General features: G+C 45.6%; 1 protein-coding gene across 6 annotated transcripts in view; it reads right to left on the bottom strand.

The window, feature by feature from the left end:
• Window positions 1–23371, bottom strand: part of Cdca7l (cell division cycle associated 7 like) — a 46521-nt gene that overhangs the window by 1485 nt on the left and 21665 nt on the right. The window contains exons 2-8 of one of the 6 annotated variants that reach the window (XM_050120849.1): window positions 16115–16249; window positions 11781–11891; window positions 3918–4268; window positions 2390–2461; window positions 2127–2294; window positions 1204–1329; window positions 390–539 (exon numbers count right to left, since the gene is read on the bottom strand). In XM_050120849.1, coding sequence (XP_049976806.1) covers window positions 390–539; window positions 1204–1329; window positions 2127–2294; window positions 2390–2461; window positions 3918–4268; window positions 11781–11891; window positions 16115–16249 — 1113 coding nt within the window. Of the gene's footprint in view, window positions 1–389; window positions 540–1203; window positions 1330–2126; window positions 2295–2389; window positions 2462–3917; window positions 4269–11762; window positions 11895–16114; window positions 16250–23371 lie in introns of all 6 variants that reach the window. The other 5 variants (XM_050120847.1, XM_050120846.1, XM_050120848.1 and 2 more) reach the window with 5 other exon arrangements.

Here is a 23371-nt window from a genome sequence, read left to right as displayed (position 1 = left end):
TAGCGATAAATGATGGCAGCAGGTGTGAGACAAGGAGACATTCAGCACAGTTCTGGGTAGCAGGATGCACTATGACTTGCCCCATGGACAGGCCTAGACAAATGAGTGAGATCACCGTGCTAAAGGGAAGGAACCTACTGAAGTAAACCCTGGCTTGGCCATCAGAAAGCCCTGCAGGACCTGTCCACCCAAGCTGTCAATCATCTCGTTCTCTTTCCAGGGGGGAGCAGGGTACTTCAACTGCCTCACAGTCTTAAGCTACAAGGGGGGAGAGTGGAGTGAGGAGCACCGCGGGGGCCCCAGGCTTGCTTCTCTTCATCAACGCATTTATAACACACACACACACACACACACACACACACACACACACACACACACACTGCTCCTACCGGATCCAGCAACGCTGTCCGCACATCCTCTCCGTAGCGATTCCGCAGGCACGGCCCACAGAACTGTCCCCGCACACCGCCACAGCCCTGGTTCCGACACACTGTCTTGGTATCGATGGTCTTCTGCCGGCACTGATGGCAGGTGTTACCCTACGGGAAAGCAACAGAGGTGGATGCGGGATTCACGGTGACTCATTCAGATACCGTCACCCATGCCCAGAATCTAGCAGGACTGTTACTAGGGACTAACAACAGTGACCTCCACTTTCAGTGCTTCAGTTCTAGGGTAGATGAGGCTAAGCAGGGAGCACAGAAGGAATGGAACCATCAGGAAGAGCAGAGAGCCCCAGGTAGCATGAACTTGGCTCTAATCTACTGTTGCAGACCTAGAAACCATCAGTGCAAAGCCTTGCTTTGAAAGGCTGGAGTTCCATCAACATTCTACTACTTTAAATAGTGTTGAACAAACAAAAATGATGCAGAATAAGTAAATCCTCGCTGCAGTCATCTGGAAAGAATAACCTGGTTCATACCAACCAGAAATTCTACTTTATTCTATGGGCACATTGCCTCCTACAGACGTTCAATAGTTAACATATATACATATACACATGCGTTTCTAAGCCAGGACACATACCCCAGGGAACCTTTTCCCTTGGGCAGGATCACTATGCTAGGTAGCCTGCCTTTGCCCTCACAGCTTAGAGCAAGCCTTCAGGAAGATGGCAGACAAGCAGAAGGCCTGCTGCTGTTGTTTATAAATGTGTGAGCTCCCAGGAGACTCAGTCCTGAGCTCTCTGAAGGTGATATTTACCAGAACTTTATCATAGACTTTATCCCGCACAGTTATGGCAACATTTCCCAAATCTTCTTCAGTGATGTCCTTCACGGCGCGAAAAGAAGACACGCGGTGACGTCGTCTATGTTGCTGGCATTTTACCTGCAAGGAAAACCCAGGATAACATGGCACACACATCAAAGTACTGAAAACCAGAACAAAGATCTTAAACGTGCTTAGAGATCGAAGGCTGACCATGTCTCCTTTGTCTGTGTGGTCATTTGGTGGGCTCTGGCCCCAATCCAAGTTCCCTTGGAGGGCACTTGAACTATAAACTTGAAAGAAACAGGGAAATGAGCCCATGACCAAGGGAACAGCCAAACCCACATATAGGGCAGCTCCTCAGTTTCCCCGTCTTTCCCAACAGCATTCAAAAGGGCCAGTCCCAGCCGGGCAGTGGTGGTAGACACCTTTAATCCAGGAGGATTAAACTCCTTTAAACTCAGGAGGCAGAAGCAGGCGGATCTTTGTGAACTTGAGACTACAAGAGCTAGTTCCAAGACAGGCTCCAAAGCTACAGAGAAACCGGGTCTTGAAAAAATAAAACAAAACAACAACAACAATAAAAAGGGGGGAAAGGGGTCATTCCTCAAACAAACAAGCAAGGAGGAGCTCTTGCACTTTCCATAGTGCGAAACCAAGGCTGGCAGTCAAAGCCAGCTGGGCCAGTGCTCTCCCCCGCCACCCGCTCCTCCCTCCGCTCCTGTTACTCAAGGACTCTCAGTATGATCTGCAGCCCAGCAGCCCAGGGTCTCCTCAACACACACTCTCAGATGAACACGGTGGAATTCAAGCTCTTAACTGCTGCAGGCCTGCTGACTCAAGACAACCCAGCAGCCAGCATAGGCATAATGAACCGCTCGCGCTTGAGGGACATCTGCTTATCAGACAGTAAATACCCCACTGACTGTCCTCCTTCTGAAGCTGGAAAGCTCTTCAGAAAGCTTGGCGGCCGAGAAGGTGAAGTTTTCCAGGGCAAACTTCTCTGGGGGCCGTGCGCTGCGGGCTGGGTTCATGCGCCGTATGACCTGTCCCTCTGAGAAGGCCCGCCGTGCTGTTCTCCTCTTCTGAAACCAAGGGCACAGACAGATGTATCTGAGTCCCCCTTGAACAGAAAGCTACCAGTTCCTAGAGAGCAGAACCGGGTCAGAGTTCCACTTACAGAAGCTGAGGGCGGGGTTCGCACAGGGAAGAAATCTGGCACCGAGTTCAGTTCTGCCAACAACTGAGCGAGCTAAGGTTAGAAAGAAAGGGGGTGTGATGTCAGTCAAGGAAACAGTCTGAAATCAACACCTCTCACGCGTCATCTCAGTAACTGTAAGATTTCACCTCCTGAGTAAGAAGATAACGCCATAGCTCACCTGAGCCAACACCAAGTGGAAGCTCAGATGTCAGTATGTCCAGAGAAGGGGTCAGCTTCTTTGTCAGAGCTCCCAATTCAACCAAACACTTGCTAGGCCTTGACTGGTAGCACTTGCTATAAGCCTCGCACCCAGGGAGCAGACACAGAGGAACAGGAAGTCTGTGGCTAGTCTAGGCTCCTTACAGAGACCAGATACAATCCCCAGACACCTACTGCCAACCAGCAGACACTAATATGCTACCTGGGACTTTAATCAGGATTTTCAGTTTTAGATTCACAGAAATATGGCAGTACTAAGAATTACCATGTATAATATAGTTCTTACTGAAATGATACAGATGGGTAGGGTGTTAAAAGTTCATTTAGCCAAGCAAATTTGTCTCTAAAAAACATAAACAAAATCCCCCAAAGGGACTATGTTCTCTTATTAGGCACAGGCCTATGTATACAGTATCATTCCACTGTGCTTTTTAAAAAGATAGCCTTTCAAACAACAGCCAGGCGGTGGAGGCCCACACCTTTAACCCCAGGACTCGGGAGGCAGAAGCAGTTGATCTCAGGAAGTTTGAGGTCAGCCTGGTCTACAAAGCAAGTTCCAGGACAGCCAGGCCTGTTAAGCAGAAAAGGCCTGTCTCAAAAAAACAAAACAAACAAACAAAAAACTCAATAAATAAATGATAAAAATAAATAGTCATCAAAAAGCTGAGTTGTGGTGCACACCTTTAATCCCAGCAACCAGAAGGCAGAGGCAGGCGGATCTCTGTGAGTTTGAAGTCAGCCTGGTCTATATAGTGAGTTCCAGGACAGCCAGAGCTACACAGAGAAACTCTGTCTCAAAAGAACAAACAAAAAAAAAAAAAAAAATCAAAGTGAGAAAAAAACTACAACTGGCAGAATGCCTTGAAATCCTGTCAGTGTAAAACTAGGAAAAAAAGAGTGGCGTTCAATGCTGCCACATAGAGGAACCCAAATACATGTAGGTTAAGCTAACCAAGGCGTAGGTGAATTAGAACACCTCAGGGCCGCTAACTGCCAGCCTTTCTCCATCCTTCAGAAGTAAGCAGCTTCCCACGGCAGTTCTCCCTGGGCTCAGTGACAGCCAAGCTCCTCTTCACTTCTTTCTAGTACCTCTGCCAACTTAGTACTCAAGCCTGCTCAACCGTGCTCAACCCTGGGGGGCAGCATCCTTGGAGCAGCCATAAGTGGTCCTCGAGTCTTTCCATTCCCAAAGCTCATCATTCACACCAAAGCACCCCACAGTACACCTGCCCTCCCGAGAGCACCTGTGCGGCAGCTGCCTACGGTGCAGTGCCCTGCGAGCACTTACCATGGCCTTGTTTTCTTTGATATTCATGGCCCTTTTCAGCAGAGCATCCGAATTCTGGCTCTCAGTCCTGGAGTCATCGTCAGACTCAGAGGCAGAGTCTTCCCGTTCCTTGGCCTGTCTGCAGCCTTTTTCTCTTCTGAGATCAGTTTTGCTGTCCACTAAGTGTAAGCTACTTTTATTGGGTGTTTTTGCCAGTTTTTTGGTGGGGAATTGAAAAGCTACTCGAAGACCAAAACTGCCTCTTGTGGCCCTGCCTCTCCTAGGTACAGCCTCCTCTTCCTCCTCTTCTTCTTCCTCCTCCTCACTCTCCACAGCGGTTTTGCCACTGTCACTCAGCTCTGACTGCACAAGCTAAGGGACAAAGAGAAATGAATGACAAAGAAGGATGAAGACAGTTGTCGCCACCTACCAAACTATTCTAGGCAGGAATACAGGTCAGTGGGAGAAAATTAATCAACACATGTATGGGGCCCTGGGTTCAATCCCTAGCACTAAAAATACACAAAAAAATTACTCTGATATTGCAGCAAAAAGTGTTCCCTTCCACTAACACTCTCTGAACAATCCAGCTGAACACACATGAAGTTTGCTAATGAACACATCAAAGCACAGGCAATCGACTTCGGAACCGCGTGCCTGCATACGCTCTGACACACTGTGCCATTAGGGAGCCAGGTCGGAAGTAGGGATCCTCTGCAGCCAAGGAGCAAGCTGGAACATATGGAAGTCCAGCAGAATGAGGCACAGCTAAGGAAAATGGTGTGTGTCAAAGAAGCATTATGAACAGAGAAAGACAGGGGTGAAGACAGGCCCGTCTGCTCCAAACAGCAAGAAAGGGGCATGTGACCTCAGTGGACTCAGGATAGAAACAGGTGAGAGGAAAAGTCAATCCTGGGGCAGCCTGAAGACCAGAGACGAGAGTGGACCGGGGGACACCCTCCTCAGGGCACAGTGGGCCGTAGTGAAAGCACAGAACTCCATAGACTGTGGCAGACAATCCTATCAGCACCAAGTCCCCCCACAAAACCAGAAAGTCTGGGGAGTCTGGCCTGGTCTTACAGGCACCAACCAGTTTGAACAGAAGGCAGTAATGAAGTAATGTCACCAGGTGACAGGGGGTGACCTCTGAGATCTGAAGACTCTGAGAAATGATAGAGACAGGTTTAAATATTCAATCTAAAGTTTCTTTGAAATCTTTCTTGAACAGCTCCCCAAAATGATCCCCAATCTGAGTTGGCCTGCAGGAGAAATAAGAGATGAAGAAACATGCCCAAAGTCAGCACTGTGGCTGCGCTTGCCTTGCACCAGGCAGCACCATGGACGGCAAGAGTACACAGCTAGCATGTGTGCAGTGGGAGGCCAGGCACAGGCAGCAATGCTCCCGGCTGGATGGTGGGAACTCATTCTCCCCCTTGCTCTTTTTGGCTTCTGGGCTTTGGTGAGCAGTTTGGCTCCACCACGTGTTCCCAGCTCACTTGGCAGACACAAAGTCACAGAGCTAACCAATGATGCATTGAAACCTTCCAACTGTGAGCCACAGAGTAAACCTTTCTAAATTAATCCTTGGGTGTTCTAGTGACAGAAAGCCAATAACACAACTTTTCCTCAATGCATTTCCTAATCAGGTTTGTGAATGGGCCTACACTGAGTTCCACTAGCAGTGATATAGTAGACAGAGTCTACAGAGGGGTGATGTATACAGGGTGTGATATAGTAGACAGAGTCTACAGAGGGGTGATATATAGAGGGTGTGATATAAGAAGACAGAGTCTACAGAGGGATGATGTATACAGGGTGTGATATAGTAGACAGAGTCTACAGAGGGGTGATGTATACAGGGTGTGATATAGTAGACAGAGTCTACAGAGGGGTGATATATACAGGACATGATATAGTAGACAGAGTCTACAGAGGGGTGATGTATACAGGATGTGATATAGTAGACAGAGTCTACAGAGGGGTGATGTATACAGGATGTGATATAGTAGACAGAGTCTACAGAGGGGTGATATATACAGGGTGTGATATAGTAGACAGAGTCTACAGAGGGGTGATATATACAGGGTGTGATATAAGAAGACAGAGTCTACAGAGGGGTGATGTATACAGGGTGTGATATAAGAAGACAGAGTCTACAGAGGGGTGATGTATACAGGGTGTGATATAAATAGGTAGAGTCTAGAAAGGGGTGATGTATACAGGGTGTGATATAAGTACATAGAGTCTACAGAGGGAGCAATTCACTTTCCCTCCTTAGAAATTTAAACTCCTTGACTAAGTATCACTAAGCTCAAAAACAGTAGTTAAATGATGGAGGAGGGTCATCTGTCTATTGTTACTTTCATTGGTTAATAAAGAAACTGCCTTGGCCCTCTGATAGGACAGAAAATTAGGTAGGCAGAGTAAACAGAACAGAATGCTGGGAAGAAGGGAAGTGAGGCAGATGCCATGGAGCCAGCCATCAGGTCAGACATGCTGAATCTTTCCCAGTAAGCCACCACCTTGTGGTGCTGCACAGATTATTAGAAATGGGTTAATCAAGATGTGAGAGTTAGCCAATAAGAAGCTAGAACTAATGGGCCAGGTAGTGTTTGAATGAATACAGTTTGTGTGTTGTTATTTCGGGTGTCAAGCTAGCCATGCGGGAGCCAGGCGGGATGAAAAGCAGGCCTGCCCACAGCTCCTTCTACAGTTAAAGAAGTCACTTAGAGAGGAAACCCATCACGTTTTGAGAGAGTTTAAGTGTCTTGCTGGTGAAAATCTGCAGCATCTGTGAAAATCGAGGGCAGAGCAGGGTGTCTGAGCTGGTACACTTACCATGCTGGAGGTGGCCAACAGCCAAGACTATTCCTAAAATTTGCCCGAGGGAAGGACAGGGATAGAGAAAGACACCATTAGCACGGATTGTCTTTCTATAGGTTGTGTGTTAAAGGCTGTGTAAGAGCTGGTGTCATCAAATAGGTATAAACTAACCTCACTTTACCAGCAAAGAAGGAAGTGGTATATTTATTTTTAGATAAATATTCCATTGTTCAGTTAGCATTAAACACTAATGCTTTAAAAATTTTCTACCAAATTTCTACAAATCAGTTAAAATATGAATTTTAAAAATTAAAAAGGAAGGCTTACTTCTGTGTGATTCTTGGGACCGGAACCTAAGATTCAAAGGACAAATCAATGAAAACATGGGCTAACTCCCCATAAAAGTGTAACATGTAGTTAGTACACTGTAGTATGAGTGGCGGGCTGCCTTCCTGCGGCCCCAGCTCCCAGCCATCTGGCTAGCGTATGCCCCAAAATAATTACACGGAAACTGTATTCTTTTAAACACTGCTTGGCCCATTAGCTCTGGCCTTTTATCAGCTAATTCTCAAATCTAGATTAACCCATTTCTAATGAGTGTAGCACCAGGAGGTAGTGTCTTACAAGGAGTATTCTTAACCTGCATCCATCTCAGCGAGGAGAGCTATGGCGTCTGTCTCACGTCCCTTCTTCCCAGCATTCTGTTTGGTCTACTCCGCCTAACTAAATTCTGCCCTATCAGGCCAAGCAGTTTCTTTATTAATTAACCAATGAAAGCAACAGATAGAAAGAAGTCCCACCTCCATCAGTACACTAACTTTAGCCCCCAAACTCATGGCAATCATGTGAAGGGAGACTAGATCAAAGCATGCAGGAGTTCTGATGGAACAAGTCCTGTATATGCGTTGCTTTATTGGTTGATGAATCAAGCTGCTTTGGCCTATGGCAGGGCAGAATAAACCCAGGCAGGAAATCCAGACAGAGATAAAGGGAGAGAGTAGAAAGAGTCTGTGAGACACCACGTAGCTGCTGAAGGAGAGAGATGCCAGAAAACCTTACCGGTAGGCCACAGCCTCATGGTGATATATAGATTAACAGAAATGGGTTAATATAAGAGTTAGTCAGGGATATACCTAAGGTATTGGTCAAACAGTGCTGTAATTAATGCAGTTTCTGTGTGATTATTTCAGGTCTAGGGACTGAGAAAGGAATGAGCACCTACAAATGGTGTGCCTACAAGAGGCAACTACATCCACAAAAAAACAGAGCTTGGGAAGGAATTCTAGACACGAAATAATGAAGTTAAGCTCAGCATCTTGGTAGCCGCATTTTTTCAGATAGACTCTTATTTGGTGGCAGCTTTTTTTTTTGTTTGTTTTTCGAGACAGGGTTTCTCTGTGGTTTTAGAGCCTGTCCTGGAACTAGCTCTGTAGACCAGGCTAGTCTCGAACTCACAGAGATCCTCCTGCCTCTGCCTCCCAAGTGCTGGGATTAAAGGCGTGCACCACCACCACCCGGCTGCTGGCAGCTTTTTAAGAGAAGTCTTCCTGACTTAGTTTTAGCAGCAAAAAAACATGGCTTCTTTAAGATGCCACTTCCTGGTTCGTACTGGTAGAAGGAACTCTGGCTCTTTCAGGAGGTCGTGCACTTAAATGGGGTCTGTGAGCAGCTTGTTACAAACTGCTTGATGGTGTGACATAGACCTGCTGAGTCCCTGGTGGTGAGCATGGCTCCTACCTGGCGGTCCTGGAGCTGGCGGCAAACACACCTCGTCGTATTGAAAGACCGAGAGAGGCAGAGCCAGCATCCAGGGCTGCTGCAACCACACTTGCCAGAAAAGGATTTCGGATATGCTATAAAGACAGATTCAGACAAAAATACACCTCTGGATGGGTCACAGTGTTTAAAAAAGGATCGTAGGCTTGGGAGAGAGAAGAAAAAGAATATAATCAGTTAATTAAAAAATAGTTTTAAAAACTAAAGCAATGTCTTTAAAGAGACAGTAAGAGTAATATAAAAGACTACAGACAGTCATAGATTAAAGGAGTAAAGAAAAATAAGCCATGTAAAAATGGAATATACACAGAAAGTCTAGATTATGTATATAACTGTGTTTTCTTAAATATTTTTTGACTGGGGGCTGGAGAGATGGCTCAGCAGTTGAGAGCATTGCCTGCTCTTCCAAAGGTCCAGAGTTCAATTTCCAGCAACCACATTATCTTGACTTCAAAATCTGAGTCTAAGGGTATGTTACTTTGGAAAAAAGGTTCTGCTTTTGTTTCCACAGATGGGTTCCCTCCAGGCTAATGTGATTTGATGGAACAAAACCCCCCAAAAAGGTCTCTATAAACCCCTAAAAGTACTTCACCCAACAAACAACAGGAAATAGTTTGGAAAAACTGTGCCCAAATTTCCAAAATAATTGTCTATAAATGTTTGTTTTCATTTAAAAGGTGTTGATTATAAGTGATTAATGGCCACAGTCAATTTCTAAGTAACAAATAAATAAGGAAGACTATGATATAGAGATGAATATTTTTGCACTGGAATAGATCTTGGTCTATTGATACAAATTTATGGTCACTTTTGTTATACGTATTTCTGTTCTTGTTTAAGATATAACGCTAAGTTCATTTAGAAAAGTAATGTATGATTAAAATTGCAGATTAATACATAGTCATTTATAACAGTCAAACTTGTAGTCATGATAGTAAGGTTTTATACATGTGCACAGATATATTTCAGTGATATAATCTTCCACACTTCAAAGACCTAAAGAATATGGCATTTAAAAGGTTTAAAAAACTTAGACTTTTCTCAACAGTGAGGCATGTCTGCTCCTGGCAGCAACAATTACTTCAGAGAAGTTGATGGGCATTGAAGAAACTCGTTACAGAATTTGTCTTCAATGTGACAAGGCTAGCCATTTGGGCAAGAAACTGCCCTTGCCTGGACTGCTTGATGGTATGCTGTATGAACTGGACATACAGGACCCACAGAGAAATGACTGCTGAACTTGCCTAAAGAAGATGAGACAGTTCTTCAGGGTTCCTGCTTCATGAAAGAGTATGCCAGGCATTAACAGAAAAAAAAAGTGACTGACAAATGGCCAATATAGGCAAACTGTCTTTCAAATTTCCTTCTTAATGGAAAAGTCTGCTGGATTCTATGGGCCTGTAGACTGAAGATGGATGTCCCAATATTACAAGAGACCCCTGGGTGACTGTCCAGGCAGCTAGAGGTCTCTGTCAATTCCAGAGTTTTAAAAGTTGCTTACAATATACTTCCTGCTTACTTAGGTAATATTATATCCTCTGGGGCCTTTGAAGATTTGAAGATGGAGAGTTATAGTTTTCTTTAGTTATGATGAAGGATAAATTAGATATAAAGCTTTAGACTGATAGATAGGATAGATGATAGAGGATTTTCCTCATTTTGCCAAATGTAAACGGACTTAATATTGTAGCTATAATTCTTGCTTGATAACTGTTCTGTATATGTTAAAGTTAAAACCTTCCTTTTCGGGGCTGGAGAGATGGCTCAGAGTTTAAGAGCACTAGCTGCTCTTCCAGAGGTCCTGAGTTCAATTCCCAGCAACCACATGGTGGCTCACAACCATCTGTACTGAGATCTGGTGCCCTCTTCTGGCGTGTGGGCATACATCGAGGCAGAATGTTGTATACATAATAAATAAATAAATCTTTTAAAAAAAAGAAACCTTCCTTTTCAATTAGACTGAAAAGGGGAAATGATATGGGATGTCCTGTATATGTGTTGCTTTATTGGTTGATGAATACAGCGAATTTGGCCTATGGCAGGGCAGAATAAAGTCAGGCAGGGAATCTGAAGAGAGAGAAAGAGAGTAGGCAGAGTCAAGGAGATGCCACGTAGTTTCCAAAGGAGAAATACTCCAGAAAACCTTACTGGTAGATCACAGCCTCGTGGCAATACTTAGATTAATAGAAATGGATTAAAATAAGATGTAGAGTTAGCCAGGAATATGCCTAAGCTATTGGTCAAACAGTGCTGCAATTAATATAGTTTCTGGGTGATTATTATGGGTCTGGGCAGCTGGGAAACGAACGAGCAATCTCTGCCTACAGGGTTGGTTCTTCAACCTGTCTTTTTAATTTTACAAACCTAAAACTATTCCAACAAAATATTAAATATGGTCTGACACGGTGGTTCAGGCCTGGAATCCCAGTACCTGAGATGTTTATGCATAAGAAACGCTATGCGTTTAAGGCCAACCTAGACTGTGGTGCGAGATCTTGCTTCAAAAACACTACCACCAACATCACCACCACTATCAACAGCAACAAGGTGATTTAAAATGACCTATGACTGAAATGCCAGTGTGTGAAAACTAACGGCCTCAATAAGAATAATATAAAAGAGACCTGCAGGAAGCCTTTCCATAATGCAGAAGCAGGAGACTCCCCAGGACCCTGAAGACCTGAGCCATCCTTACAGTTAGTAGAATCCACACCAGGAGGCATGGCCTCTCCCACTTTGCTCCATTACCCTGTTTTTGCCAAATTAGCTTCTAGCTTAAAAATATAACGGCACACACTATAAGAGACATCCTGAATGAACATGCTACACAGACTCAATAGATAAAATAAGTTGAAAATGAATTCGAGATAAACAGGGTAAGATGATGAAGGCCACCAAGGGGTAGAGGGAGGATTTTCTCTGGAGAAGAGTGTACTGTGAACCAGGCAGGACCAGTTCTACAGCAGTGATTTTTATATTGTTTGTTTTCTACAACTAAAAATAGAATAAAATAAAAAATAAAATTTTTTCATTTGTAAGGTAATATGTAAGGGTAAAAGGAAAACTCAAAGCAGGACTAGAACATTGCAGCCCACCCCTTCATGGAGACTAGAACACTGCAGCCCACCCCTTCATGGAGCAGGACTAGAACACTGCAGTCCACCCCTTCATGGAGACAGGACTAGGAACATTACAGCCCACCCCTTCATGGAGACAGCACCAGCAACATTACAGCCCACCCCTTTGTGGCAAGAGGACTGCAGTTACCTCTGGGTCACTGCTTACGTTCAGCTCACTCTCTGTAAATCCTTCAAAGTCTTCAGCGTCCGAATCCGTGTCCTCTATGAAGATCCTCCTCAACTCTTCAGTAAGGTATTGGGAATGGAAGCACACATCCTGCTAAATTAAAAACACACAGTAAAGCGAGACATGGTGACACAGAGCCAGTACTCTGGGAGGGCACTGGGATAGAGGCTGAGGCAGGATTCACACCCTGAACTACATGGTGAGGCACTGTCTCAAAAGTCAACTACCAAACACATTCACAAAGAGACAGGAGAAAAAAAAAATAGTGGTTGCTGGGCGGGACTTACTGTCGAATGGGCAAGACTTTCTATTGGGTCAGAATGTTCTGGAGTTGGGTAGCAGGGACAGCTTCATGACAATGTACATTATGCTTAATGCTACTTAAAATGTTTACAATGACAGGATATGTCATGTGTATTTTACTACAACCACAATAAACAGCACACGTTTTCTAAACCTTACAGAAACGAAGACTTGCAAACAAGAAAATCTCAATCAGTATAGTGTCTTGGTCACTCCTGCCCTGACGGGGAGAATTGGTGGAATTCAATGTTCTGGCCCAGCCACCAAAACCAGGCTGTTGGCCTTCGCAGAAACTTGTGGAAAGTGGACACCTACTTGCTAGCTTTCCTCCTTGTAGCTATCTGGATGCTCTCCAGTGGATAAACTTACATCCCCTTCTAATACAGTGGTGGGTTTCTCCACAGGAGGGTGCCAAGGCCCTTACACCCCTCACCCATGGCTAGAAATTGGACTCGCTCCACTCCGAGGACACAAGCATGGGGACTAATGGAAATCTCTACCCTTCTCACCCTGGGCTCCTCTCTTGCAAGACTGAGCAAAGGCATTTTCTAATAATGATTTTTATTTTCTTTGGAAATGCTACAGAGAGGGAAGGAAGTCTAGTTCTCTTAAGTGTCTGAAAGAAGGACAGGAAGAATGGCAGACTCAAAGGGAGACCGCCTTTGGCTTCCTGAAAGTTAAAACACTGCACCAGGACTATGGTCCCTGTCCCGAAACGCAGCAAGGCAGTGAGTGACCCCTCTTAGCACCACATTTGCTTGGCACGTCTTAGTTCATTGCTGCCTTTCTCTGGCTTTAATTATGCACTTCTTCAGACTCAGATATCTCTGGGGGAAAAAAGATAAGAGAGAAATATATAATAGCGGGAAAACTTACAGGTAGTGGAGAAAGAAATGCCTACAACTAGCGTTCTGAGCTTAAGAAAGTCTCCTATAAATTATGGTTAATTGGAATGGGTTTGCTAAATTGCTTCCTTTGTTGTTAGCTGCCGTGCAACTACAAAAAAGAGAAAGAAAAGAAGTAGCTCCTTCATGAGAAATCAAACTGCGTTTAAGGGAGGGAGCCAGAGTCAGCTGCACACACTGCGCAGGCTGATGCCCTTTCTCTCAGCTGGATAAAATGAACCACAGGGTGAGGGTCAGGGGCTGAAATTAATAAAAGAGCAAGTGTGGGGCTAGAGAGGCCACAGTGGTTAAGAGGGCTCAATGTTTTCTCAGGGGATGCAGGTTCAGGTCCTAGCCCATGTGGTGGCTTCGAACCACCTCTAGCTCCAGTGTAAGGGTTCACACACCTCTAGCAAGTGGCACATTTATCCACGTTCAAATAAACACTCCTACACAAAACATAAAAACCAATCAAAAGAAAGAAACCAGTGCAGCCGTCACCTGCTAAGGAGACCTGCCAAGCACCCGAGTGCAGGACACATCTGGAGAACCCTGGGGGCTTTTTCCGTGCACTCATCTCAAAGCAGAAACTCAACAGATGCCCCAAATCCCATACAGAGCCTGCAAGAGAATAAGCCAAGCCTCAGAGCAGTGAGTTCCAACCTTCCTACCTTCCTGGCAGTTTCTACCCTAGAGAAGGTGACCGATCAGTCCCGACTGGATTAAAATGGCTTTGCTACAAGCTTACTGCTTCCTGCATGGTTGGGTAAAGGCTCACACAGCTCTTTGCTTTCTGAAAGTTGCTCATTACACTGCCAAGGCAAGACCAAGGAACCAGTGTCCACTATGATTAACACTATAAGCACAGGACGCTCGTGTGACATGAACAAGGACTGGTCTGTGTACCAACTGTACCCAGTCAACACCCATGAGTGATGCAGAGTACTACACGCTTGAAACGAGATCAAAGGGATAGCCTAACTAAAGGTCAGGGCCAGGGAAACTGAAAAGCACTGTGCAAGTGTGGTTTCTTATCTGAGGAGTCAGACAGGCTCACGAGTCCTCAGACAGAGGCAGACATAAACATTCTATCACAGAGGGAAAGGAATCACCCTTCAGTAGGGAGGACCTGCGGACAGAAGGGAAGGCAGCCAGCATCTGTGCTGTGCACAAGAGGTAAGAGAAAGTGCCAGGGGAGGAGTCACCTGGACAGAGGTGGCCTGGACTTGGAACGGGACCTTGGCTAAGTGTTCCAGCCCCTGGAGTCTGGAGTAGATGCAGTATCTGTATAAAATGCGAGTGTCACACTCACAGCCAATAAAGGTCGCTAGAGTGGAGTCAGCCCTGGGGCCTGGCAAAGCCAGACGCGACTGTGGACATAACTGTCATATGCCCGCGTGCCTTGCACTTCTCACTGACCTGGGATATGATGGCTTAGGCACCACGCTCCTTCTCCACCTATGCACAGGGAGACTGGGGTTCTGAGCTCCGTCCTAAGAGGAGAAGGGGGTCTCACTTGAGGGCGAGTGTTAGGGCAGCTACAGAGAGCAGAGAAATGAAGGAGTGTAAGGACAGGGAAGTTTCACCAACTCCTGGGCACTGCTAGTGAGGACAGGAAACGAGGATACCTCGGAAACAAGCTGGGGAGGAAATGTGCTAAGTTTTCAGCTGCCCTCGGGACAGGAGGGAGAAGCCAGCTGCACATCAAGACCGTCCCAATGAGGAAGTTCAAAACCCACCAACTATTTCAGAGAAAACGAGGGCCCTTGATGGCCTTCACCAGGAGAAAGGAACTGTACCTAATCCAAGAAAAACTACCCTAAAGGTGTGGGACCATGCCAGACAACAACCATCTTTGTACCGGGATTAAGAAACCAGTGTAGTGGTAGCAAGATAGCTAGCCTTGGTGTGATTTGTGATTCCTTGAATTCTGCAAAGAAAATAAGATCAAAGAGAAATGCAAGGTGTGGCCTGCATCAAAAGACACCTCGTGTAAACAGAGAAAGGTACACCAAAGGAGGGTAAAGAAAGTTAGGGAGGTAGTGGTGCACGCCTTTAATTCCAGCACTCAGGAGGGTAAAGAAAGTTAGGGAGGTAGTGGCGCACGCCTTTAATTCCAGTACTCAGGAAGTAGAATCAGGCAGGATCTCTGAGTTCAAGGCCAGCCTAGCCTACCTACAGAGTTCCCAGTCAGCCAGGAAGATACAGTGAGATTGGATGAAAAAAAAAAAAATGGGGTGGGAAGGAGGGCGGGGACTACAAAAGCCAACATTGGTACTGACGAGAAGCGTAAAGTATGAGGATTCTGTTGTGATTCATCTGCTACTGTGGTGTAAATGTCTAGAGAAGATTAATAACTGTAAAAACTTGAAAAAATAGCACATGGTACCAGTGGCAACTGATTTGCTTTGATGAGATCACAGAGTACCAAACTCTGGGAACAAATATGTTATCAAACTTCTCACTTAGGGACATAAAAAGAAGACAGGGGGAAAAAAAGGTCCAACAGGAGGCTGGAAAGAGGAATGGGGTGGTTAATGGGTCAAAAGGCTGAGAGAAAGGAGAGTCAAATGTCAAACAAGGACCAGAGAGGCCCAAGAGCCTGGCAGGCAGGATTGGCGTTAGTGGAGGTCATGGCGACAGACAATGAAGACTCTTGAGTGTCACATGACCTCGGGAGAGTATGTCATGGAAGCTGAATAATCCGACTGGTCATTGTCATGTAGGTGCATATAAAGCTCCAGGAATCTAGCTCTCAGAACTGTTAAATAACTCTGCCCAGGCTCCCGAAACAGGGCATCGGAGCCTTGTGCGGACCAGTACGTGGTACCTGTCTCGCAGCTCACTGCTGTGGGAGCATGGTAGCCCTTCCCTGCCAGCTGGGGAGAGGGGGATTGAACACACACAGCGGACAGCTGGAGGAACTGAGAAAGTGGATTTACTCATGTGGCATCCCGTCATTGACAGGACTGTTCATGGCCTCTCCTCACCTGCTTCGGGAGCATGAAGATAAAATTCTGAAACATGGTACCCAGCAGCTCAGAACATTGCCTACTTATGGCTGCACGGAGGTGAAGGAGTGCCCAAACCCTGCCGCAGGCTTCTGCTGAAAGGAAAGACTCCTACCTGTTTCTCCAACTCCAAGGAATCCAAACTATCACAGCTCTCTGACAGGTTTTCCATGGGAACATCATCCTGGAAACCCACAAAGTCTTCATCGTCACTGGGAGCGTTGAAGATGTCAGCTACTTCTTTGGGGATCTGTTTTAGATTCAGAACAGAAAGATGAAATGGAGGCTGCTGGGCTCTCTAAGGATGGAGCTGTGTCGTCGCATCCTTTATCACAGTTGCTTGCAAGACTCCAGGAGCCCTGAGCTGAGGCCCCCTGGCGGATGAAAAGGAGACATAACCAAACCTGTTCCAGTTCTAGATCTACGAACGCAAGTCATCCTAAGAAGCTACTTGGCCCTGAGAAGCCAAGGGGCCCCTAGAACTCATCCTTAAGTGGATCCACTAGAAGATTCCAGGCAGGAAGCTTGGCTCAGTTATCACCCAGTGCTCCCCAGGTTTGGTCAGCCTGTGTTGGGTCACAGATGAACACTGACATGCCCAAACAGGCTTCCCCTTTTCCATACTTGAGGTCAGTCGGAGCAGCCGTAGAATTAACTGCACACCATTAGGGACAGTCACCCCCAGAGATTTGTGTCTGGTCTATCTAACAAGCACGTGTCTGCTGAGATACATATGCGCACCGTTTCCTCCCACCTTATTAAAGACAGCAAGACTGGCTCCGACAGACTCGTCATCTGATATTATCTGTCTGCGCATTTGTTCTTGCTGTTAATTCTTACTGCAGTTTGACTGTTTCCATCCTCAGAAAGTCCTTTCAAACAGCTAACCTAATCTGTGCTCCCACACTGCTTAAAGAAAGAGACAGAGAAAGTGGTATGACTGGACATAATGAAAATAAAAAACAAAGCCAGAGTCAGGAAGATAGGTATCTTATGTTTTCTTTCACTTGTGGTCCCTAAATACTTTATAAATTAAAGCCATATATACATATATGACACGAGAAGAGAAGTCAAACTGTCGAACACAGCTAATGGGAGCAGAGGGAGACCTCAAACTTCACGACACAACTCGTCGAAAGGTATTCACCACCCTTTCCAGACCTCTCTGGCGGCTGAGCTACCAGAACTCGTGCTCCAAAGAAACGCAGGCTATACTTCCGGAAGTCCACTTAACAGCCACAGAGTGTGGGCCCTACAGCTGCACTCAGAGAGGCGTGATCCATCAATTTTAGCCTCTCCCCCTTATGACCTCTTACCAACGTTTATTTTAACAAATGATTACCAGAGGAAGACACCATATATGGGTTTGAAAGTCAGTGCAGGGAGCGGAGAAGCTTCAAGGCAGGAATGAACCCATGCCCGGGCAGAGAAGCCACGTCTACCTCATGTTCTCTGCTTCCAGAGTTCTCATCTGTTCTGGCTGCGCCTTCAGGGGCTTTACCCACTGGGAATGAAAGAACACGGTAACCGCACCACACACAGCAGACGTGCGCAGGGCTTGCCCTGACTGCCGAATTCAAACTAGGATTGAAGGAAGCTGCAAAGCTTGACCTTTTCGCTAAGGACAAACGTTCTACATGAGTCTCTGGGGTTGACAGGCCCTAGAGTTTAACATAAATCAGCAATAAATAGGTCAGATAGGGCCAGGATTAGTTCTCTGAGAGCACAGGCGAGGGTGGCCTCCGTGAGCACCTACACAGGCCCCCTAAGTCCCCTCTGGAAGTGCGTGCTGCACGACTGCCATCTTTTCCTAGGAAAGCTGTATTCATTTGCCAAGGGCAATTTTTTCATTGTTGGGCAGTATTTTTGTTGCTGTTATTTTCCTTCTCCGGTCCTTGCAGTTCCTCTTCTTTCTGTTGCATTCCAGTACTACTCGCAGGCCCCGCCACGTATGCATGTGTGCTTGCGTGCGTGCGTGTGTGCCTGTGGAAGCAAGCGAGACTGAGTGCCTTCCCCAACCTCTGTCTTTTAAGACAGGGTCTCTCATCTAACCTAAAAACCAGTGATCCCGCTGACCTAGCTGGCCAATGAGCTTAGGAATCCTCCTGTCTCCACCTCTAAACTGGGATTACAGGTACGAGCCACCACAATGCCCAGTCTTCACGGGGACTCCAAGGATCCAAGCCCAGGTCCTCATTCTCACGCAGCAAGCACTCCCAATGCGCCATCCCTGCAGCTTGGTCTCTCCTCTAAAGGCTTTTGTGTTTTCATGTTTAGTCTCAGCTTCCACAAGCACACCGAGCTCAGGTCCTCCCGCAGGCAAGGGAGACACTGTCCCAAAGGAGCCATCTCTCCCTGGCCCCACACTCTCTTTTACGGTATTTATATTTTTATTTCTCACCTTAGTCTTTCCTAACTTTTGGCAACAACTTTCTCATTATCAGGAACTTTTTAGGTTATTTTTTCTAATCTCTCGGTTTTCTTTTTTCCTTCCTAATACTCCCCACTTCTGTTTCTTCTTTCTTTCAGTGAGCCTCTGCCCTGTGCTGCACTCCCAGGCCCCTCTATGTACATCCTTCATTCACCACTTTTACTTTTCCCTACGTCATCTAAACTTCATACCACTCTCCATCGGTTCTGACTGCTTCGGAGGGGACACAGTGGGCGACAGTGAACGTACTATAAGCAGAAGTCTCTCTTTCTCATTATTGCTGCTACGAGAGCCTGTTGTCTCCTGCGTGGTGCTGGGATGGGGACTTCACAGGGGGCTGCTCACTCTAAAGATCCCCAGACAAAATTAGACAAGAAATCACACCAATCCACTCGCAAAGCACAACACGCAAACACACAAGCAACACGAACAACAAAGGAACATGATGCCTCCAAAAAGTTGTGCCTCCTCTACCAGTGAATTCAAAGTCCTGTGGTATCAAAGTACCGATGACAAGCTCAAAAGTTCCCAACAAAGTGGCACTAACCTCAAAGACAATCTAGACGAGCAAACGAATGACATAAACCAGTCTAGGCCCTGGGAAGGAAAACTGGAAACACGAGGGAATCAGTACCAGGGGCAAGAAAGCCAGCAGTGTGCACTAAAAAGGGCAGTCTCATGAGAAAGGGCGGAGACATCTTGGAAAAAATAGAAAATCATAGCAATTAAAGAGTCAACGAATCAAATACGACACAGATAGAAAGCAAAAGCAAAGGTTCAACCAAGCAGCAGACAGAATACCTGGGATGGAGAATGAGGTAAAAACTACACTCAGGTATCAACTGCAGAAGATTAAATAAACAAGCATGATCCCAACATGAAAGAACTCTAGGATACAATCAAGGGATGAGACGTAAGACTCCGTGGACAAGGCTGAAGCTCAGTATAGAATGCTTGTCTAGTACATGGAAGGCCCTAAGCTCAATTACCCACCCTCCACACGTGGGGGGGGGGATCCATCCATAGGGGAGAAAGAATAAAGGCACAGAAAATGGTTGATGAAATTAACAACATCAAAATTTCTAAATCCAGGGAAAGGGAAACCCTAACATTTAGAAATTTAAATTGATTAAGCCTAAAGATAAATCTTTCTATACATATCATACTCAGTATTTAAAACAACAACTAAGTAAACAGCCAACATTAGAAGTTGCAGGGGATGAGGCAATCTACTCACCAGTAACATCAGCAGCCCCCAAAATCAGGCGAGCAGGGGACACTTCAAGCCATGAAAGCAAGTAATTGCCAACCGAAAGAACCACACCTACCATCTAAGTGATTTTTTTTTCCCAAGAGAGGGTTTCTGATGTGGGAGTCCCCTCTGTGTGCTGTGAACACCATTAATGCATAAAGAAACTGTCCTGGCCTATTGATAGGACAGAACTTAGGTAGGTGGGAAGACGGAACTAAATGCTGAAGGAAGAAGGCAGAGTCAGACATGCCGAATCTTTGCCAGTTAGCCACAACCTTGTGGCGATATACAGAATAATAGAAATGGGTTAAATTAATATGAGTTAGCCAATAAGAAGCTAGAGATAATGGGCCAAGCGGTGATTTAATTAATACAGTTTCTGTGTGGTTATTTCGGTTCTGGGTGGCCAGGATGAACAAGCGGCCTTCCTCCAACAGGTTTCTCTGTAGCTTTGGGGCCTATCCTGGAACTCGCTCTGTAGACCAGGAACACACAAATATCCACCTGTCTCTGCCTTTCAAGTAGTGGGATTAAAGGTGTGCGCCACCACTGTCTGGCCCTAAGTAATCTTTCAATGAAACAAAGATACATCAAGGCAAGCACAAATTGACAGTTCATGACCAAGCTAACACTGCATTAAATGCTTAGAGGAATATCAAACACAGAAGACATTGTCAATCATGAGAACACAGAAAAGAATAAATTTCATGAGAACAGATGAACAAAGGACAGCTAAAAGAGAAATTATACCAAACATAGTAAACCAAGGAGGGTGGGGGTGGAGAAGAGAGCAAATCATAACCCAACCAAGGAGAAACACAACTGACAATGTTATGGGAATCAGCAAACCTCTCCCAATAAAATCTAAACAGAAACAGTCTTAACTCACAACTAAAAAGGCAACATACTGGCTGAGCAAATTAAAAAATACGTTCCAAATGTCTCCAAGAAACACAAATCATTGGAAACAAACAACAAAACAAAACAAACAAAACACAATCTGAGAGTCAGATGACTTCTGTATTAAATGGACGAAAGCTGAAAATGATGTAGCATAAAGGGGACTTCAAACCACAGAGAAGACAAAGGGAGCCACCACACGTTAACAATGGCCGCAAAATTCATCAGGATGTAACAACAGTAGATATGCAGATGAACCACACATCGGGCCGTGAATGTCCAACACATGAAAGGACACAATACAGACGACTCCCATCCCCTCTCATCTAGTAACGACAGGTTATCCCAACAGATGCACCAGAGAGCAAACGGGTTAACAGACACCTGGAATGTCCCATCCAACAGATACAGAATACTCACTGCACACACAAAACCATCCCTAAAACAGAGCGCATTCGAGGCCACAAAGTCAATCTCAACAAATACAAATGTCTGAATTACGTCCTGTGCAGACTAAAATAATGTTACATAGACTCAAATATGTATATGACATCTAGTCACAAAGTAGGCTCTTTGAAAAAAAAGAATTTTAAATAGGATTGGTGAACTCTGTTAAACTAACAACAACAAAGATCCAAATCAATAAGATCAAAGACAAAAAGGGGGAAAATTACAAAAGATTTCAATAAAATTCAGGGATCTTTAGAAAGTATCTTTAAAAGTTGTAGTCTAAAAAAACTAGATAAAGTAGAATTCTAATAGATAAATCCGTAGCTACATATGACCAGCCATTAGGAGGATAAAACCATTTAAACCCACACCACACGATGAAAACAAAACAGAGCAGTAAACGCCCAAGAGAAGCCCTAGATCTGACTGACTTCTTAGAGATGGATCAACACCGATGCTCACCTTTCCCACAACAGGAGGCGAAGAAATATGACCAGACTCACTCTATGAAGCGAACTGTATCTTGATAAGGACATACAACAAACAGACCAATACACTTATTGAACATAGACACAATTCTCAATAAAATTCGTGCAAACCAAACTCAAGAATAAGGGACCAGCAAGTAGGGCGCTCATAGGGCACAGAGGTGAGCTTACTCTTCTTTTACTAAATGGACACGGTATTAAACTGAATACACATCTATGCCACTGCAGATTAGTGTAACTAGTCAATAAAGACTTCCACAACCTCAAAGTGTAGACAGTAACTGTCTAAGGCAGTGGTTCTCAACCTGTGGGTCACAACTCCTTTCAGGGTCACAGATCAAATGTCCTGCTATCAGATATTTACATTACAATTCACAATAGCAGCAAAATTACAGTTATGGAGTAGGACCAAAGCGTCGTAGCACTAGGGAGGTGGAAAAGCACTGGTCTAAGGTGTGCTCGGCCATAAACAGAACTGTCTACATTTGTATTAGTTCCTTCTCGGCTGCTGTGATAAGATACCAGGACCAAACATGACTTAAGAACAAAATATTCACTTAGACTTACGGAAGAGTCCAAAACGGCAGGGGAGGCATGGCAACAGGTAACCTGGGCAGGAAGCTAAGCAATCACAGCGTCAACCAAAGCACGAGGCAGAGAGACAGAACAGGAAGAGACGTGAGGCTAAAAACTAGAATCTGTAAGAACTCCAAAAAGCCAAATTATCTAATCAATAAATGGGCTAACGAACTGGATAGTTCTCAAAAGAGCAAATACAGAGAGCTGGGGATCTGAAGACCTGCCTAACTGTTAACATCCTTAGACAAAAAGGAAATGTGACCGGGTGGTGGCGGCACGCGCCTTTAATCCCAGCACTCAAGAAGCAGAGGCAAGCAGATCTCTGTGAGTTCAAGGCCAGCCTGGTAACAAGCGTGAGTTCCAGGACAGGCTCCAAAGCCACAGAGAAACCCTGTCTCAAAACCACCACCACCACCCCCCCCCCAAAAAAAAAAGGAAAGGGAAGGGAGAAAGAAGGAGAGAAAGGTCAACTAAAACAGATTTAAAATTCTGTCTTACCTCAGTCAGAAGGGCATCAAGAAAGCTGGAGAGGGTGTGGGCAAGAGGACTGACCCTTACTCATTGCTGGTGGGAATGCAATCTGCACAGCCACCATGGGAATCGGCATGGCGGTACCTCAAAACCATAGAAATGGAGATAGCCCCTGGGTTTATACTCAGACCCCGCAGTTGGTGAACAATGCCATCACACAGCGATTTACTGCTAGGCTGTCTGTAATAGACAAGACAGGAACCTAGTGGGGAAGCTGGCCAGCAGAGGAGGCGGAATGCAGCACATGGCTCAGACATGAAGGAGTTCGCACACCTGTGGGGAACACAGAGGACTGGGAATGACAGAATGGCAAACACGTTTTCTGTAGAATCTACATGCAAGTTCATATCTAGATAGATGAAAGGAAGAGGTCTAACTGGAGGAGAAATAAGAGAAGAGAGGAAGGGGCCCAGCAAAAGGAAGAGAGTGTGAGGATAGGAAGGTGAGTGTGGGGATAGGGTGGTGAGTGAGGGGGTGGGGTGGTGAGTGTGGGGATAGGTGGTGAGTGTGGGGATAAGGGGTGAGTGTGTAGGGATGGGGTGGTGAGTGTGTAGGGATGGGGATAGGGTGGTGAGTGTGTGGTGGTGAGTGTGGGGATGGGTGGTGAGTGAGGGGATAGGTGGTGAGTGTGTAGGGATGGGGATAGGGTGGTGAGTGTGTAGGGATGGGGATAGGGTGGTGAGTGTGTGGTGGTGAGTGTGTGGTGGTGAGTGTGTGGGGATGGGGTGGTGAGTGTGGGGG

The sequence above is a fragment of the Alexandromys fortis genome, unplaced genomic scaffold, assembly GCF_014885135.2.
Source record: "Alexandromys fortis isolate MF-2015 unplaced genomic scaffold, M_Fortis_MF-2015_v1.1 scaffold_182, whole genome shotgun sequence".
Classification (NCBI taxonomy): Eukaryota; Metazoa; Chordata; class Mammalia; order Rodentia; family Cricetidae; genus Alexandromys; species Alexandromys fortis.
The sequence above is the reverse complement of the archived record's forward strand: the minus strand, read 5'-3'. Positions and strand labels throughout refer to the sequence as shown.